Source organism: Mytilus californianus, unplaced genomic scaffold, assembly GCF_021869535.1.
Source record: "Mytilus californianus isolate M0D057914Y unplaced genomic scaffold, xbMytCali1.0.p SCAF_19, whole genome shotgun sequence".
NCBI classification, from domain to species: domain Eukaryota; kingdom Metazoa; phylum Mollusca; class Bivalvia; order Mytilida; family Mytilidae; genus Mytilus; species Mytilus californianus.
In genome coordinates this window covers 78,498-99,299 of record NW_026262667.1, presented here as the reverse complement: position 1 = coordinate 99,299, position 20,802 = coordinate 78,498, and the positions used below count along the sequence as shown (strand labels likewise).

The window sequence follows — 20,802 nt, the reverse complement described above, 5'->3', positions numbered from 1 at the left end:
AAAGGTGCAGAAAATTTCATTCTTTTAATATTTCAATTCTAGAAACTGATTTTACAGTATAAACATTTTTCATTTATGATTTTGATATGGATGGAAAGAGGAATTTGCAATGGATGGTACATTTGTTTAATGTATTTTTTACAGAATTTTTATATCATACTTTCCAGAAAGAGGAATTGAAAATTTATTAACATAGGGGATGATTTTTTTTTTCAAGAGTTTAAGGTCGCAGCCAGATAAGAATGTATATGTTTTGCATTTTGTCATATTTGTTGCAGGAGAGAAACAAAACTGCACATAGGGTGATAGGTTTTAGCATTAACCATACTTAAAATAGTATTGAGAATTAAACAAAGAAAGAAAGAACTTAAAAAAAATACTTTATTAATGACAGATTATTTTCATATATATCACATAAATAGATTACAAAACAAATATAAAAAATCTTTATAAAAATTGAAGAAACAAAAAATGTCAATCATATTTATTCATAAGGCATTTTGATCTACAATGATATTTTATCTGATCTTGTATTTTTAAATGCTAAGGTTATAAAATTACCCCTTCTATAAAGTGTTGTGTCCAGATCTACACCTACAAAGGATGATTGATTGATTATTGGTATTTAATACCACTCTCAGCACTATTTGCTTTATCATGACAGACTGTTTTTATTGGTGGAGAAAGCCAGAACAATTGAATAATCAAAGTGCTTGTGCTTCCATTTTTGCAATTTTGTGAATTTTTAAATAAAACATTGAATTGTATTTTACTAGGCAAATTAAAAATTTGAGTTTGAGTTATCTTCCTTTGTTCATGATTGTACATTTGTATTTGAACCTATTTTTATAACAGATTCATACACCATGCATTACTTATGTAATTTTAAGTAATATTTTCTTGACAAATATGGTACTTCAAATACACATCATATTGTAGCTTAAATATCAAAGTATTACATATCATCAATAAATTGCATAACTTTGACTGGATTGGATCTAAATAATGATCACTTTTACTGCACTATTTTGTTTGAACTATCAAAGGTAGTGATAAAACTTGGAAGATATAGATATCAAGTCAGTACCATAGGGTTTTGATTGCATTTCATGCAATCTTTATGCTAAAAACCAGCCAACCTTCAGCAGGAAAACAGTCAATCTAGTCAATTAAGATCTTATTGTGAGTAAAAAGTAATTATATCTTTGTAATGTAGATGACAATTCAAAGTTGTATAACTTGTGTCCTATCCTTTTGTCATGTTTTTATATTTCAACATTAAATTTGTTTAAACTAATGACTGCTTAGATTCCAGTGGCAAATTAAATGCATATTCAGAACAAGATCAAATGAATGTGATATGAATATGAACCCTGCTTTGTACTAGACCTACAGACTGAGCTTGATTTTCATTGTGCTAGTTGACAAGTCACCCATTTAGTCTCTATGACATATTAGATAAAAATAACACAAATTTTCCAAATGGAAGATTGTTCAACATTTAAAAAATCACCATACTATCAGTCTGATTAGCATTTAATGCAACCCAGCTATTACAAAGACAAATAAAATTGTCCATCTTAAATATGTAAAATTGTTTATGCTATTCCTAGAATAAACATATATATTTTAATTATACAAATAACATAATTCCATAAAGTAAAATTTTACTTTCTTAATATGGAAAAGCTTGTAATACTGGTCAATATTTCATAAGGATACTGAGTAAAATAAAAAAAAATCTCAAAGAGAGACAATTCCTGTGAGAGAAGTCCTGAATATCTCTTGTTTATCAGAAACAATCTCAACTGATGAAGAATTTGTTTCGTTGCCCATTACAAAAACATGATGTAACCTGGATAGGCTAGATGCTTAGGTAGAGTCAAACTTGTGTGGTATGTCAATCCTTGTGGTTATACAAATTTTGAGTACAATTCTCTGACTCAGCCAATCAAAATACTGGATTTGGTGTTTCAAGCACAAAGTTTGTACTGAGTTCTGAGTAAAGTTTTATGACAGAGAGCCATGATGATTCTATTATGAGACAAGTTTCGCAGTACATAACAGCAGTAATTTCAATGTAAATCAATCTTCAAATCAGATGTGGGATCTATTACATGTTTGTGTTTACTCTGATGATGAGGCGGTGTGATCTTCATCCTTGAATTACTGCTTTACAATTAATGTTTGAAATAATATCTCCAAACCACACCAGATCGTCTTCCTGCTCCATGATTATAAAATCCTGCGTCAGAAGCTACATCAGATGAATATAAATAAACCTAGAAGATAAACATACAAATCAATAGTGGCACAGTTATATCAGATGAATATAAATATACATGGAAGATTAACATAAAAATATAGTTATACACATACATCCATAAAATAAAGCCAAAAGAGAAATCATGATAAATTAAACTGAAGTAAAGAATTCATTCTATGTATATGAGGCACTCTAATTGATTTTATGATTCTAGAAGTAAAATATCAGGTATTAACATTTACTAAAAAAGATAGACCCTGTATGGCTATCTGGAAATCTGCAACACTTCTGCCAACAGAGGTGCACAATTTCAATATAAATACAAGCATTCTAATAAGTTTGAAGTCCCTGGGTTGAGAACTGCAGAAGAAATTGATTACACAAACAGGTATTCTCTTTTCCTTTCCCACCAAGCCAAGATTTACCATTACTATAAATGGCCAAACATAGTCAATATGATATACTATTAATTTGATAGATTTAATAGAAACATTCCAACCAATACTTACACCATGCTTGTCAGAAACATTATAAACAAAATATCCATTATTACTGTGCTCATTTAAAGAGTCTGATGTAAAGTTTGCCTAAAATAAATACATGTAATTTTAAATAAAATACATACATGTAATTCTAAATAAAATACATACATGTAATTTTAAAAATAAAATACATACATGTAATCTTAAATAAAATACATACTATGTTGTGATGTTATACTATTGTTTCAGAAAAGGGAGAAGGTTTGGTACCATTAAAACATTTAATCCCGCTGCAAATGTTTGCACCTGTCCTAAGTCAGGAATCTGATGTACAGTAGTTGTCGTCTTGTTTATGTAGTTCATACGTGTTTCTCGTTTCTCGTTTTTATATAGATTAGACCGTTTGTTTTCCTGTTTGAATGGTTTTACACTAGTAATTTTTGGGGCCCTTTATAGCTTGCTGTTCGGTGTGAGCCAATGCTCCGTGTTGAAGGCCGTACCTTGACCTATAATGGTTTACTTTTATAAATTGTTACTTGGACGGAGAGTTGTCTCATTGGCACTCATACCACATCTTCCTATATCTATATAATCTTAAAGAATATTATAAATGAACAAACTGATGAAATGAAGCAAAAAAATCTTTGTTTGTGAAGCACATATTTTTATTTTAGTTTAGTTTATTTGCATTTAATTTTAAAAGAATATTTGTGTCTGTTGATCGCACACAATGTGTCATTCCATTAAATATTATGACAGTTGTTATCATAGGCATTGATATAATACCGGTATATTACTCTGTACTAAGGTATTTAGAACAATATAGTCCATAACTTTACCTACCACAATACTTCAGAATTATTTTTGTGATGTAAATCCAATTAAATGTGCTAGCTTCAATTTTTAAAAATAGAAATTTACATATTGTATCAACATCTATCATATATACAAAACACATCATTATTAAATAAGTCTTCTTACCACATTTGATGGACATGGCTGTTCTTGGTCACATGCTGTGGAAAATGTGGCTTTTCCTATTGGCATCTGGTTACCTCCATAAAACACATAAATTCTTCCATTTTCTAAAAGAGATATACATAACTTGATTACTTCTGGGCTAATGGGTCAACTTTACTGTTATTGAAACAAGTGTGTACTCTTAGTGATCAAGAGTAAAACAAGAAATATTTTAATCATAAAGTTGAAGTCATCTCATCAAAAGCTTTATATATACCAGTACCACTTAGATGGCACTTGATTTGTCCTAGCCACAATTTTGTCATTTCCTTGTTCATGACTTGTCACCAAAAAAGGACTTATCATTGGATGTTCCCTGTCATGAACAACATAAAAAGTGCAACTAATGTACCAACAGTTGGTTACCCTTATAAAGCAAATGATTTCACCCCTATTTTTCATTGGGGTTTATGTTGCTCTTAAGTTTTAAATGTACCAGTTCTATTGATTGTCTTTTTCACTTGACCATGGTGTTGTTTGTCCTGCATATATGCTTCCTTTTAATATAATATATTTCTTCAGTGGTAATGAAACTTTTGAAGATAATTGAGAGAACTTACTGATATACTGCCATTCAGTTCTATCTTTTATTCGATTAGGCTCACTTATTATCAAATCATCAAAACCGTCACCGTTCAAGTCACAAAACTGAAAGAAAAGATTAGAAAATCATTGAATAAGTTTATACAATAGGTAGTATATGTGCTCCCAAATAAGTATCAAAATACAATCATACAATTATAGTACAGCTTCTTAATGTGAACAAGTTTGGTATAATCATGAGGTAACTGGGATTGATAAACTTGGATGAAAAACACCTACCGTAATTTTAGTTTTAGTTATTTGAAACAAGAGTGCACATGCTGAAATGTCTCGCCTGCTTACTGACCATTGATTTTATGTTGAAAGTCTTAAAGATAAAGGTTTAACTAAAAGCATCACAGAAACTCAGGTCAGATAAATGCTGTCAGACAGACATATACACCTTACAATTTTTTTATACACAAAATATTTTTGACCTATTGCTTATGATAATTGAATAAATCTGTTGTCAGACTATAAACAAATAAAATCTTATAACTCGGAAACGTAAAATCGAAAATTTATAAAAATCAAAAGGAAGCTTACAAAAATAGATATAAACAATTTACCAAAGTTTCATAAGCATTTTTGAGTTATTGTCCGATAACTGGAAAATCCCCCTTTTTGTAATGAATAAAACCCCATAAATCGGAAACATATGGTCTGAAATTTATAAAAATCAAAAGGGAGCTCATGTTGATAGAAATAAACAATTCACCAAAGTTTCTTGCAAATAGGTGAAATTGTTTTAGAGTTATTGTCTGAACACTGGAAAATCCCCCCTTTTATAATGAATAAAACCCTAAAACTCGGAAACGGTTAATCCAAAATTTATAAAAAACGAAAGGAAGCTCACATCAATAGATATGAACAATTCACACAAAGTTTCATGCAAATTGGTGAAATTGTTTTTGAGTAATTGTCCAAAAACTGGAAAATCCCCCCTTTTTTAATGAATAAAACCCCAAAACTCGAAAATGGTAAATCTGAAATTTATAAAAAACGAAAGGGAGCTCACGTCAATAGATATAAACAATTCACCAAGGTTTCATGCATATTGGTTAAAGCGTTTTTGAATTAATGTCCGACATGTTGACGACGGAAGGACGGACAGACGGTCAACGGTATACCATAATACGTCCCGTAAACAGGCGTATAAAAACAGACCAAAACAAAAAAAACTTAACATTGACCTATGAACCATGAAAATGAGGTAAAGGTCAGATGATACCTGCCAGACAGACATGTTCACCTTACAATCCTTCCATACACCAAATATAGTTGACCTATTGCTTATAGTACTTGAAAAACAGACCAAAACACAAAAATTGACTAATGAACCATGAAAATGAGGTCAAGGTTAGATGAAACCTGCATGACTGACATATACCATTACAGTCATTCCATACACCACGTATAATTGACCTGGTGCTTATAGTATTTGAATAAACTGTTAACATAGAGATATGTCTCACCTTTTTGTAATTTTGTTAATGCATATTTTTGAATGACTAAAGGTACATGGCTAAACAATCTCCATGGAAATGAGATGTGCCAATTCCAATACCACTGCATACCAAATATCATTGACTTATCATAAGTTGTTCCCTTTAAACAAACATTAACTTGTAAACTATGTAAAAGTTTCAAAGTCAATGAGCCATTATGAGGGGGTGGGGCTAAATACTCTACATGGAAATGAGACTTGCAACTGCCAATAAATTTGCATACCAAATATCAATAAATTAACATAAGCGGTTCAATTTAAACTGATCTAATCACAAACTAATACATGTAAACTAAGCAAAAGTTTCAAAGTCAATAGACCATGACTGAGGGGGCTGGGCCAAATATTCATCATGGAAATGAGATGTGCTAATGCTTATACACCTGTATACCAATTAACATTGGTCTACCACTAATGGTTTCCCTTGAACTGACCTAATCACAAACTAATACATGTAAACTAAACAAAAGTTTCAAAGTCAATAGACCATGACTGATGGGGCGAAGCCAAATAATCTCCATGGAAATGAGATATGCCAATGCTTATACAACTGCATACCAAATATCATTGACCTACCTCTAGTGGTTCCCCATAAACTGACCTAATCACAAACTAATACATGTAAACTCAGCAAAAGTTTCAAAGTCAATAGACCATGACTGAGGGGGCAGGGCCAAATAATCTCCATGGAAATGAGATGTGCCAATGCTAATACAACTGCATACTAAATATCATTGACCTACCACTAATGTTTCACCATAAACTAGACCTAATCACAAACTAATACATTGTTGATGCCACTGCCGCCGGAAACAGCATACCTGTGTCTCGCTTTTTGACTCTGTCAAGGCGAGACAAAAACAAACGTAATCACGTAACTTTAACCTTGATCACTGATCCATGAAATGAGGTCGAGGTCAGGTGAACCCAGTCTGACGGACATGTAGACGTTGCAAGGAACCGATATACCATATATGGTTATCCTATTACTCATAATGTAATAAGTGAGAAATTCACATGACAAAAAACTCAAATATTTTTTCAAGCAGTCGTTGAACCATGAAAATGAGGTCAAGGACATTGGACATATGACAGACGGAAACTTCGTAACATAAGGTATCTGCATACTAGATATGAAGCATCCAGGTCTTCTACCTTCTGAAATATAAAGCTTTATACAAATAGTTTACGCCGCCACGGCCACCAGATAGTAATACCTGTGTCTCGCATACTGCGACTCTAGTTGCAGGCGAGACAAAAATAAGATGAAAACAAAGCTATTTGAATTTTTTTCTGTCTGTTTTATATGAACTATGGTTTCATCACTGGTGACTTCATACAAATTATGATAAACACTTTACTCACTGTAATCAGTTGAGATTTATCAAATACTAATATTGAAAGATGATGGAAAGAAAATTTTACGGAAATTCCATTTATTGAAATTATACTCAATAACCTATTTTGTTGGTGAACATTTGAAATTGCCCTGAAATTTAACAAATAATATTAATTAGAATACAAAGTTTTTTTTTTAGTCACATTAAGACTACTGTGGATTCATTTATTTTCGTGGGTACCAAATTTTGTAGATGAAAATTGGTATCCTAAGAATAATAATGAATTCACAGTATTTCTCTTTTTAATCATAATGACTACAAACCTTAACAGCTTGTCCAAATCTGGCATATTTCCTATTGCCATCAAACTGAGCTAAAATATTTCCTTCATTAATTTTGTAATTCACTAATACAACACTGCCTGCTCTATAAATGTCTTCAGTAAAAATGTTAAATCTACCATTAACATCATTGCCAGGTATACTGTAGGCAATAACTAAGTTCTCTTTATCATAAGGAAATCCTATATCAACGCTGTAGCCTGTTGACTGATAAAGTGAGCTTCCCGTTAGGGTTAAATTTGGTTGTTTCTGGTCAAAACTGAAGATGTGAGATTGTCCAATGACCTGTATATCATTCTTAGAGTAGGAACAATTTGATCTGAAATAGAAGAAATAAAAATTTAACAAACCCAACATCACATTTGAACCTGCATTACTTGGTGGTGTTTTGAATAATAAACCTTTCTGATCAGACCAGTTTCAATATCTTATTATAAAGTTGTTTATTATATAGTGTTAAATTACAATTGTGTGATCTTGTGAACATAATGTATCTTTCAATTTATTTGCTTCACCTTTTCTTTTCTTTTTCATTCTGATGACCAGATCCCTTTTTGAATGCAAATCTGTAAACTATGATGTATTGTGATTTTTTTTGTTGTTGGTTTGCTGTCTCATTAAGGTAAACCCAACATCTGTAATGCAATGTATATCCTTTATCTTCCTATGAAACTTAAGACATGTTGTAATAGTATTTCGTTATGTTGTTCATTTTAATTCAGAATGTTTTATTATTTCTCATACCTGTTCTCCATTATAAAACTTATTCTCCATATAATAATATTCTAAGCAATTTTTAAAACTTACAAGAAACACTTTCTGTAATTAGGTGAATTGACCATTACTATATTTCCTTTAGACATAATGCTATGTCCAAACCAGGCATAAGGTTGCTAAAAAACAAGATAAGTCAATTACCAAAGCAACTTATTTACCGGGTAATAAGATTTCTTTTTCATAGCAGAATATTTGCAATAAATAAAGTAAGCTGATTGAACTAGCAGATATTTATAGCAAAAAGATTAAAGTCTTATTAAAAAAGTGTCCCTGAATTATGTTTCCTTATTTTGTAATTTTCGGCCTGTTCTCTTAAAGTTAGTTAATTATGCCAATATGATATCTTTGGTGATCTAACAACCAAAACAAATGGTGTCTTCAAATGACTCTATGTAAGATACATAACAAAACAAATGGTGTCTTCAAATGACTCTATGTAAGATACATAACAAAACAAATGGTGTATTCAAATGACTCTATGTAAGATACATAACAAAACAAATGGTGTCTTCAAATGACTCTATGTAAGATACATAACTAAACAAATGGTGTCTTCAAATGACTCTATGTAAGATACATAACTAAACAAATGGTGTCTTCAAATGACTCTATGTAAGATACATAACAAAACAAATGGTGTCTTCAAATGACTCTATGTAAGATACATAACAAAACAAATGGTGTCTTCAAATGACTCTATGTAAGATACATAACAAAACAAATGGTGTATTCAAATGACTCTATGTAAGATACATAACAAAACAAATGGTGTCTTCAAATGACTCTATGTAAGATACATAACAAAACAAATGGTGTCTTCAAATGACTCTATGTAAGATACATAACAAAACAAATGGTGTCTTCAAATGACTCTATGTAAGATACATAACAAAACAAATGGTGTCTTCAAATGACTCTATGTAAGAAACATAACAAAACAAATGGTGTCTTCAAATGACTATATGTAAGATACATAACTAAACAAATTAATGGTGTCTTCAAATGACTATATGTAAGATACATAACTAAACAAATGGTGTATTCAAATGACTCTATGTAAGATACATAACAAAACAAATGGTGTATTCAAATGACTCTATGTAAGATACATAACAGTATTGTACACACAAATGGTGTATTCAAATGACTCTATGTAAGATACATAACAGTATTGTACAGACAAATGGTGTATTCAAATGACTCTATGTAAGATACATAACAAAACAAATGGTGTATTCAAATGACTCTATGTAAGATACATAACAAAACAAATGGTGTATTCAAATGACTCTATGTACGATACATAACAAAACAAATGGTGTATTCAAATGACTCTATGTAAGATACATAACAAAACAAATGGTGTATTCAAATGACTCTATGTAAGATACATAACAAAACAAATGGTGTCTTCAAATGACTCTATGTAAGATACATAACAAAACAAATGGTGTCTTCAAATGACTATATGTAAGATACATAACTAAACAAATTAATGGTGTCTTCAAATGACTATATGTTAGATACATAACTAAACAAATGGTGTATTCAAATGACTCTATGTAAGATACATAACAAAACAAATGGTGTATTCAAATGACTCTATGTAAGATACATAACAGTATTGTACACACAAATGGTGTATTCAAATGACTCTATGTAAGATACATAACAGTATTGTACAGACAAATGGTGTATTCAAATGACTCTATGTAAGATACATAACAAAACAAATGGTGTATTCAAATGACTCTATGTAAGATACATAACAAAACAAATGGTGTATTCAAATGACTCTATGTACGATACATAACAAAACAAATGGTGTATTCAAATGACTCTATGTAAGATACATAACAAAACAAATGGTGTATTCAAATGACTCTATGTAAGATACATAACAGTATTGTACAGACAAAGTTTGGGTTATGCAGAAAAACATTTTCAATAAATCTTAGACAATCAATCTCACTATTTATTATGAATTATAATCAAATCATTTAATTCAATAAATAAAATGAAATTCATAAATTTCTTAACACAAATTCTTGATTCTTAATTACTTCATATTTAGTGGAGTTTGAGTTATCTTCCTTTGTTCATGATTGTACATTTGTATTTGAACCTATTTTTATAACAGATTCATACACCATGCATTACTTATGTAATTTTAAGTAATATTTTCTTGACAAATATGGTACTTCAAATACACATCATATTGTAGCTTAAATATCAAAGTATTACATATCATCAATAAATTGCATAACTTTGACTGGATTGGATCTAAATAATGATCACTTTTACTGCACTATTTTGTTTGAACTATCAAAGGTAGTGATAAAACTTGGAAGATATAGATATCAAGTCAGTACCATAGGGTTTTGATTGCATTTCATGCAATCTTTATGCTAAAAACCAGCCAACCTTCAGCAGGAAAACAGTCAATCTAGTCAATTAAGATCTTATTGTGAGTAAAAAGTAATTATATCTTTGTAATGTAGATGACAATTCAAAGTTGTATAACTTGTGTCCTATCCTTTTGTCATGTTTTTATATTTCAACATTAAATTTGTTTAAACTAATGACTGCTTAGATTCCAGTGGCAAATTAAATGCATATTCAGAACAAGATCAAATGAATGTGATATGAATATGAACCCTGCTTTGTACTAGACCTACAGACTGAGCTTGATTTTCATCGTGCTAGTTGACAAGTCACCCATTTAGTCTCTATGACATATTAGATAAAAATAACACAAATTTTCCAAATGGAAGCTTGTTCAACATTTAAAAAATCACCATACTATCAGTCTGATTAGCATTTAATGCAACCCAGCTATTACAAAGACAAATAAAATTGTCCATCTTAAATATGTAAAATTGTTTATGCTATTCCTAGAATAAACATATATATTTTAATTATACAAATAACATAATTCCATAAAGTAAAATTTTACTTTCTTAATATGGAAAAGCTTGTAATACTGGTCAATATTTCATAAGGATACTGAGTAAAATAAAAAAAAATCTCAAAGAGAGACAATTCCTGTGAGAGAAGTCCTGAATATCTCTTGTTTATCAGAAACAATCTCAACTGATGAAGAATTTGTTTCGTTGCCCATTACAAAAACATGATGTAACCTGGATAGGCTAGATGCTTAGGTAGAGTCAAACTTGTGTGGTATGTCCATCCTTGTGGTTATACAAATTTTGAGTACAATTCTCTGACTCAGCCAATCAAAATACTGGATTTGGTGTTTCAAGCACAAAGTTTGTACTGAGTTCTGAGTAAAGTTTTATGACAGAGAGCCATGATGATTCTATTATGAGACAAGTTTCGCAGTACATAACAGCAGTAATTTCAATGTAAATCAATCTTCAAATCAGATGTGGGATCTATTACATGTTTGTGTTTACTCTGATGATGAGGCGGTGTGATCTTCATCCTTGAATTACTGCTTTACAATTAATGTTTGAAATAATATCTCCAAACCACACCAGATCGTCTTCCTGCTCCATGATTATAAAATCCTGCGTCAGAAGCTACATCAGATGAATATAAATAAACCTAGAAGATAAACATACAAATCAATAGTGGCACAGTTATATCAGATGAATATAAATATACATGGAAGATTAACATAAAAATATAGTTATACACATACATCCATAAAATAAAGCCAAAAGAGAAATCATGATAAATTAAACTGAAGTAAAGAATTCATTCTATGTATATGAGGCACTCTAATTGATTTTATGATTCTAGAAGTAAAATATCAGGTATTAACATTTACTAAAAAAGATAGACCCTGTATGGCTATCTGGAAATCTGCAACACTTCTGCCAACAGAGGTGCACAATTTCAATATAAATACAAGCATTCTAATAAGTTTGAAGTCCCTGGGTTGAGAACTGCAGAAGAAATTGATTACACAAACAGGTATTCTCTTTTCCTTTCCCACCAAGCCAAGATTTACCATTACTATAAATGGCCAAACATAGTCAATATGATATACTATTAATTTGATAGATTTAATAGAAACATTCCAACCAATACTTACACCATGCTTGTCAGAAACATTATAAACAAAATATCCATTATTACTGTGCTCATTTAAAGAGTCTGATGTAAAGTTTGCCTAAAATAAATACATGTAATTTTAAATAAAATACATACATGTAATTCTAAATAAAATACATACATGTAATTTTAAAAATAAAATACATACATGTAATCTTAAATAAAATACATACTATGTTGTGATGTTATACTATTGTTTCAGAAAAGGGAGAAGGTTTGGTACCATTAAAACATTTAATCCCGCTGCAAATGTTTGCACCTGTCCTAAGTCAGGAATCTGATGTACAGTAGTTGTCGTCTTGTTTATGTAGTTCATACGTGTTTCTCGTTTCTCGTTTTTATATAGATTAGACCGTTTGTTTTCCTGTTTGAATGGTTTTACACTAGTAATTTTTGGGGCCCTTTATAGCTTGCTGTTCGGTGTGAGCCAATGCTCCGTGTTGAAGGCCGTACCTTGACCTATAATGGTTTACTTTTATAAATTGTTACTTGGACGGAGAGTTGTCTCATTGGCACTCATACCACATCTTCCTATATCTATATAATCTTAAAGAATATTATAAATGAACAAACTGATGAAATGAAGCAAAAAAATCTTTGTTTGTGAAGCACATATTTTTATTTTAGTTTAGTTTATTTGCATTTAATTTTAAAAGAATATTTGTGTCTGTTGATCGCACACAATGTGTCATTCCATTAAATATTATGACAGTTGTTATCATAGGCATTGATATAATACCGGTATATTACTCTGTACTAAGGTATTTAGAACAATATAGTCCATAACTTTACCTACCACAATACTTCAGAATTATTTTTGTGATGTAAATCCAATTAAATGTGCTAGCTTCAATTTTTAAAAATAGAAATTTACATATTGTATCAACATCTATCATATATACAAAACACATCATTATTAAATAAGTCTTCTTACCACATTTGATGGACATGGCTGTTCTTGGTCACATGCTGTGGAAAATGTGGCTTTTCCTATTGGCATCTGGTTACCTCCATAAAACACATAAATTCTTCCATTTTCTAAAAGAGATATACATAACTTGATTACTTCTGGGCTAATGGGTCAACTTTACTGTTATTGAAACAAGTGTGTACTCTTAGTGATCAAGAGTAAAACAAGAAATATTTTAATCATAAAGTTGAAGTCATCTCATCAAAAGCTTTATATATACCAGTACCACTTAGATGGCACTTGATTTGTCCTAGCCACAATTTTGTCATTTCCTTGTTCATGACTTGTCACCAAAAAAGGACTTATCATTGGATGTTCCCTGTCATGAACAACATAAAAAGTGCAACTAATGTACCAACAGTTGGTTACCCTTATAAAGCAAATGATTTCACCCCTATTTTTCATTGGGGTTTATGTTGCTCTTAAGTTTTAAATGTACCAGTTCTATTGATTGTCTTTTTCACTTGACCATGGTGTTGTTTGTCCTGCATATATGCTTCCTTTTAATATAATATATTTCTTCAGTGGTAATGAAACTTTTGAAGATAATTGAGAGAACTTACTGATATACTGCCATTCAGTTCTATCTTTTATTCGATTAGGCTCACTTATTATCAAATCATCAAAACCGTCACCGTTCAAGTCACAAAACTGAAAGAAAAGATTAGAAAATCATTGAATAAGTTTATACAATAGGTAGTATATGTGCTCCCAAATAAGTATCAAAATACAATCATACAATTATAGTACAGCTTCTTAATGTGAACAAGTTTGGTATAATCATGAGGTAACTGGGATTGATAAACTTGGATGAAAAACACCTACCGTAATTTTAGTTTTAGTTATTTGAAACAAGAGTGCACATGCTGAAATGTCTCGCCTGCTTACTGACCATTGATTTTATGTTGAAAGTCTTAAAGATAAAGGTTTAACTAAAAGCATCACAGAAACTCAGGTCAGATAAATGCTGTCAGACAGACATATACACCTTACAATTTTTTTATACACAAAATATTTTTGACCTATTGCTTATGATAATTGAATAAATCTGTTGTCAGACTATAAACAAATAAAATCTTATAACTCGGAAACGTAAAATCGAAAATTTATAAAAATCAAAAGGAAGCTTACAAAAATAGATATAAACAATTTACCAAAGTTTCATAAGCATTTTTGAGTTATTGTCCGATAACTGGAAAATCCCCCTTTTTGTAATGAATAAAACCCCATAAATCGGAAACGTATGGTCTGAAATTTATAAAAATCAAAAGGGAGCTCATGTTGATAGAAATAAACAATTCACCAAAGTTTCTTGCAAATAGGTGAAATTGTTTTAGAGTTATTGTCTGAACACTGGAAAATCCCCCCTTTTATAATGAATAAAACCCTAAAACTCGGAAACGGTTAATCCAAAATTTATAAAAAACGAAAGGAAGCTCACATCAATAGATATGAACAATTCACACAAAGTTTCATGCAAATTGGTGAAATTGTTTTTGAGTAATTGTCCAAAAACTGGAAAATCCCCCCTTTTTTAATGAATAAAACCCCAAAACTCGAAAATGGTAAATCTGAAATTTATAAAAAACGAAAGGGAGCTCACGTCAATAGATATAAACAATTCACCAAGGTTTCATGCATATTGGTTAAAGCGTTTTTGAATTAATGTCCGACATGTTGACGACGGAAGGACGGACAGACGGTCAACGGTATACCATAATACGTCCCGTAAACAGGCGTATAAAAACAGACCAAAACAAAAAAAACTTAACATTGACCTATGAACCATGAAAATGAGGTAAAGGTCAGATGATACCTGCCAGACAGACATGTTCACCTTACAATCCTTCCATACACCAAATATAGTTGACCTATTGCTTATAGTACTTGAAAAACAGACCAAAACACAAAAATTGACTAATGAACCATGAAAATGAGGTCAAGGTTAGATGAAACCTGCATGACTGACATATACCATTACAGTCATTCCATACACCACGTATAATTGACCTGGTGCTTATAGTATTTGAATAAACTGTTAACATAGAGATATGTCTCACCTTTTTGTAATTTTGTTAATGCATATTTTTGAATGACTAAAGGTACATGGCTAAACAATCTCCATGGAAATGAGATGTGCCAATTCCAATACCACTGCATACCAAATATCATTGACTTATCATAAGTTGTTCCCTTTAAACAAACATTAACTTGTAAACTATGTAAAAGTTTCAAAGTCAATGAGCCATTATGAGGGGGTGGGGCTAAATACTCTACATGGAAATGAGACTTGCAACTGCCAATAAATTTGCATACCAAATATCAATAAATTAACATAAGCGGTTCAATTTAAACTGATCTAATCACAAACTAATACATGTAAACTAAGCAAAAGTTTCAAAGTCAATAGACCATGACTGAGGGGGCTGGGCCAAATATTCATCATGGAAATGAGATGTGCTAATGCTTATACACCTGTATACCAATTAACATTGGTCTACCACTAATGGTTTCCCTTGAACTGACCTAATCACAAACTAATACATGTAAACTAAACAAAAGTTTCAAAGTCAATAGACCATGACTGATGGGGCGAAGCCAAATAATCTCCATGGAAATGAGATATGCCAATGCTTATACAACTGCATACCAAATATCATTGACCTACCTCTAGTGGTTCCCCATAAACTGACCTAATCACAAACTAATACATGTAAACTCAGCAAAAGTTTCAAAGTCAATAGACCATGACTGAGGGGGCAGGGCCAAATAATCTCCATGGAAATGAGATGTGCCAATGCTAATACAACTGCATACTAAATATCATTGACCTACCACTAATGTTTCACCATAAACTAGACCTAATCACAAACTAATACATTGTTGATGCCACTGCCGCTGGAAACAGCATACCTGTGTCTCGTTTTTTGACTCTGTCAAGGCGAGACAAAAACAAACGTAATCACGTAACTTTAACCTTGATCACTGATCCATGAAATGAGGTCGAGGTCAGGTGAACCCAGTCTGACGGACATGTAGACGTTGCAAGGAACCGATATACCATATATGGTTATCCTATTACTCATAATGTAATAAGTGAGAAATTCACATGACAAAAAACTCAAATATTTTTTCAAGCAGTCGTTGAACCATGAAAATGAGGTCAAGGACATTGGACATATGACAGACGGAAACTTCGTAACATAAGGTATCTGCATACTAGATATGAAGCATCCAGGTCTTCTACCTTCTGAAATATAAAGCTTTATACAAATAGTTTACGCCGCCACGGCCACCAGATAGTAATACCTGTGTCTCGCATACTGCGACTCTAGTTGCAGGCGAGACAAAAATAAGATGAAAACAAAGCTATTTGAATTTTTTTCTGTCTGTTTTATATGAACTATGGTTTCATCACTGGTGACTTCATACAAATTATGATAAACACTTTACTCACTGTAATCAGTTGAGATTTATCAAATACTAATATTGAAAGATGATGGAAAGAAAATTTTACGGAAATTCCATTTATTGAAATTATACTCAATAACCTATTTTGTTGGTGAACATTTGAAATTGCCCTGAAATTTAACAAATAATATTAATTAGAATACAAAGTTTTTTTTTTAGTCACATTAAGACTACTGTGGATTCATTTATTTTCGTGGGTACCAAATTTTGTAGATGAAAATTGGTATCCTAAGAATAATAATGAATTCACAGTATTTCTCTTTTTAATCATAATGACTACAAACCTTAACAGCTTGTCCAAATCTGGCATATTTCCTATTGCCATCAAACTGAGCTAAAATATTTCCTTCATTAATTTTGTAATTCACTAATACAACACTGCCTGCTCTATAAATGTCTTCAGTAAAAATGTTAAATCTACCATTAACATCATTGCCAGGTATACTGTAGGCAATAACTAAGTTCTCTTTATCATAAGGAAATCCTATATCAACGCTGTAGCCTGTTGACTGATAAAGTGAGCTTCCCGTTAGGGTTAAATTTGGTTGTTTCTGGTCAAAACTGAAGATGTGAGATTGTCCAATGACCTGTATATCATTCTTAGAGTAGGAACAATTTGATCTGAAATAGAAGAAATAAAAATTTAACAAACCCAACATCACATTTGAACCTGCATTACTTGGTGGTGTTTTGAATAATAAACCTTTCTGATCAGACCAGTTTCAATATCTTATTATAAAGTTGTTTATTATATAGTGTTAAATTACAATTGTGTGATCTTGTGAACATAATGTATCTTTCAATTTATTTGCTTCACCTTTTCTTTTCTTTTTCATTCTGATGACCAGATCCCTTTTTGAATGCAAATCTGTAAACTATGATGTATTGTGATTTTTTTTGTTGTTGGTTTGCTGTCTCATTAAGGTAAACCCAACATCTGTAATGCAATGTATATCCTTTATCTTCCTATGAAACTTAAGACATGTTGTAATAGTATTTCGTTATGTTGTTCATTTTAATTCAGAATGTTTTATTATTTCTCATACCTGTTCTCCATTATAAAACTTATTCTCCATATAATAATATTCTAAGCAATTTTTAAAACTTACAAGAAACACTTTCTGTAATTAGGTGAATTGACCATTACTATATTTCCTTTAGACATAATGCTATGTCCAAACCAGGCATAAGGTTGCTAAAAAACAAGATAAGTCAATTACCAAAGCAACTTATTTACCGGGTAATAAGATTTCTTTTTCATAGCAGAATATTTGCAATAAATAAAGTAAGCTGATTGAACTAGCAGATATTTATAGCAAAAAGATTAAAGTCTTATTAAAAAAGTGTCCCTGAATTATGTTTCCTTATTTTGTAATTTTCGGCCTGTTCTCTTAAAGTTAGTTAATTATGCCAATATGATATCTTTGGTGATCTAACAACCAAAACAAATGGTGTCTTCAAATGACTCTATGTAAGATACATAACAAAACAAATGGTGTCTTCAAATGACTCTATGTAAGATACATAACAAAACAAATGGTGTCTTCAAATGACTCTATGTAAGATACATAACAAAACAAATGGTGTATTCAAATGACTCTATGTAAGATACATAACAAAACAAATGGTGTCTTCAAATGACTCTATGTAAGATACATAACAAAACAAATGGTGTCTTCAAATGACTCTATGTAAGATACATAACTAAACAAATGGTGTCTTCAAATGACTCTATGTAAGATACATAACAAAACAAATGGTGTCTTCAAATGACTCTATGTAAGATACATAACAAAACAAATGGTGTCTTCAAATGACTCTATGTAAGATACATAACAAAACAAATGGTGTATTCAAATGACTCTATGTAAGATACATAACAAAACAAATGGTGTCTTCAAATGACTCTATGTAAGATACATAACAAAACAAATGGTGTCTTCAAATGACTCTATGTAAGATACATAACAAAACAAATGGTGTCTTCAAATGACTCTATGTAAGATACATAACAAAACAAATGGTGTCTTCAAATGACTCTATGTAAGAAACATAACAAAACAAATGGTGTCTTCAAATGACTATATGTAAGATACATAACTAAACAAATTAATGGTGTCTTCAAATGACTATATGTAAGATACATAACTAAACAAATGGTGTATTCAAATGACTCTATGTAAGATACATAACAAAACAAATGGTGTATTCAAATGACTCTATGTAAGATACATAACAGTATTGTACACACAAATGGTGTATTCAAATGACTCTATGTAAGATACATAACAGTATTGTACAGACAAATGGTGTATTCAAATGACTCTATGTAAGATACATAACAAAACAAATGGTGTATTCAAATGACTCTATGTAAGATACATAACAAAACAAATGGTGTATTCAAATGACTCTATGTACGATACATAACAAAACAAATGGTGTATTCAAATGACTCTATGTAAGATACATAACAAAACAAATGGTGTATTCAAATGACTCTATGTAAGATACATAACAAAACAAATGGTGTCTTCAAATGACTCTATGTAAGATACATAACAAAACAAATGGTGTCTTCAAATGACTATATGTAAGATACATAACTAAACAAATTAATGGTGTCTTCAAATGACTATATGTAAGATACATAACTAAACAAATGGTGTATTCAAATGACTCTATGTAAGATACATAACAAAACAAATGGTGTATTCAAATGACTCTATGTAAGATACATAACAGTATTGTACACACAAATGGTGTATTCAAATGACTCTATGTAAGATACATAACAGTATTGTACAGACAAATGGTGTATTCAAATGACTCTATGTAAGATACATAACAAAACAAATGGTGTATTCAAATGACTCTATGTAAGATACATAACAAAACAAATGGTGTATTCAAATGACTCTATGTACGATACATAACAAAACAAATGGTGTATTCAAATGACTCTATGTAAGATACATAACAAAACAAATGGTGTATTCAAATGACTCTATGTAAGATACATAACAGTATTGTACAGACAAAGTTTGGGTTATGCAGAAAAACATTTTCAATAAATCTTAGACAATCAATCTCACTATTTATTATGAATTATAATCAAATCATTTAATTCAATAAATAAAATGAAATTCATAAATTTCTTAACACAAATTCTTGATTCTTAATTACTTCATATTTAGTGGAACATGACTAAATACTACCAACGTCACTGAAAAATAATTAAGCATTAGTACAACATAATTACTTGTTTTAAAATGCACCTTATTAGAAAAATTAACATTTAATTGAAGCAAGCCTAATAAACTGCACCTATAATGGCTATTAAGATGCAAGGATGATGATGCAACTGTCTACCAAGTATCTTTAGAAACTAATTCTGAAAGTGACCTAATTAGAAAATCAAACATCATGAGACAGCATCACCACTAGGAAAAAGTAATGTCTATGTCTCGCCTCCCTCAAAATTAATTGAGGAGACAAAAGTACATACCTGCTTTTCTGGTAACAGTTTTGTCTGTAGTTTTTCAAATTCAAAGAAGCTTTTGGCTACAAAGTAATATAATTACCAGGGTTAATTTGCAGTTTAGTTAAAAGTTATACTGATAATATGATATAGTCACACAAAGTTAACCATTGCTTCTATTGCTTCCAATATCCCTAATTATAATATAAATAGTATTGAAAATTTATGGTCAGTTTACAGAAAACTTATACAAATACAACTCAAGTTATCATATCTAAATCAGATAGAAGAAAAGAGGTATATTTTATATTTTATATTGAACAACTAAAAAATCTACCAGAAATTTTTGTTTATTAGGCTCTTTTATTACAGAAAAAAGAAGCTGCCATGCAATAACATAAACAGTACCAATTTTTCTGCACCAGATACGCATTTCGACAATAAATGTTTCTTCAGTGATGCTCGAGGCCAAAATATTTGAAAAT

At 30.7% G+C, this 20,802-nt stretch overlaps 1 protein-coding gene across 7 annotated transcripts in view; it reads right to left on the bottom strand.

Moving 5' to 3' along the window:
• Positions 1-367: 367 nt before the first annotated feature.
• Positions 368-20,802, bottom strand: part of LOC127727010 (phosphatidylinositol-glycan-specific phospholipase D-like) — a 64,578-nt gene continuing 44,143 nt past the window's right edge. The window contains exons 19-25 of one of the 7 annotated variants that reach the window (XM_052234384.1): positions 20,345-20,400; positions 17,946-18,031; positions 17,121-17,457; positions 13,929-14,016; positions 13,330-13,433; positions 12,376-12,453; positions 368-2,282 (exon numbers count right to left, since the gene is read on the bottom strand). In XM_052234384.1, the coding sequence (XP_052090344.1) occupies positions 2,181-2,282; positions 12,376-12,453; positions 13,330-13,433; positions 13,929-14,016; positions 17,121-17,457; positions 17,946-18,031; positions 20,345-20,400 (851 nt within the window). In that variant the 3' untranslated portion in view covers positions 368-2,180. Of the gene's footprint in view, positions 2,283-2,775; positions 2,854-3,729; positions 3,834-4,328; positions 4,417-7,520; positions 7,858-8,345; positions 8,432-11,083; positions 11,883-12,375; positions 12,454-13,329; positions 13,434-13,928; positions 14,017-17,120; positions 17,458-17,945; positions 18,032-20,344; positions 20,401-20,802 lie in introns of those variants that run through there. The other 6 variants (XM_052234386.1, XM_052234383.1, XM_052234381.1 and 3 more) reach the window with 6 other exon arrangements.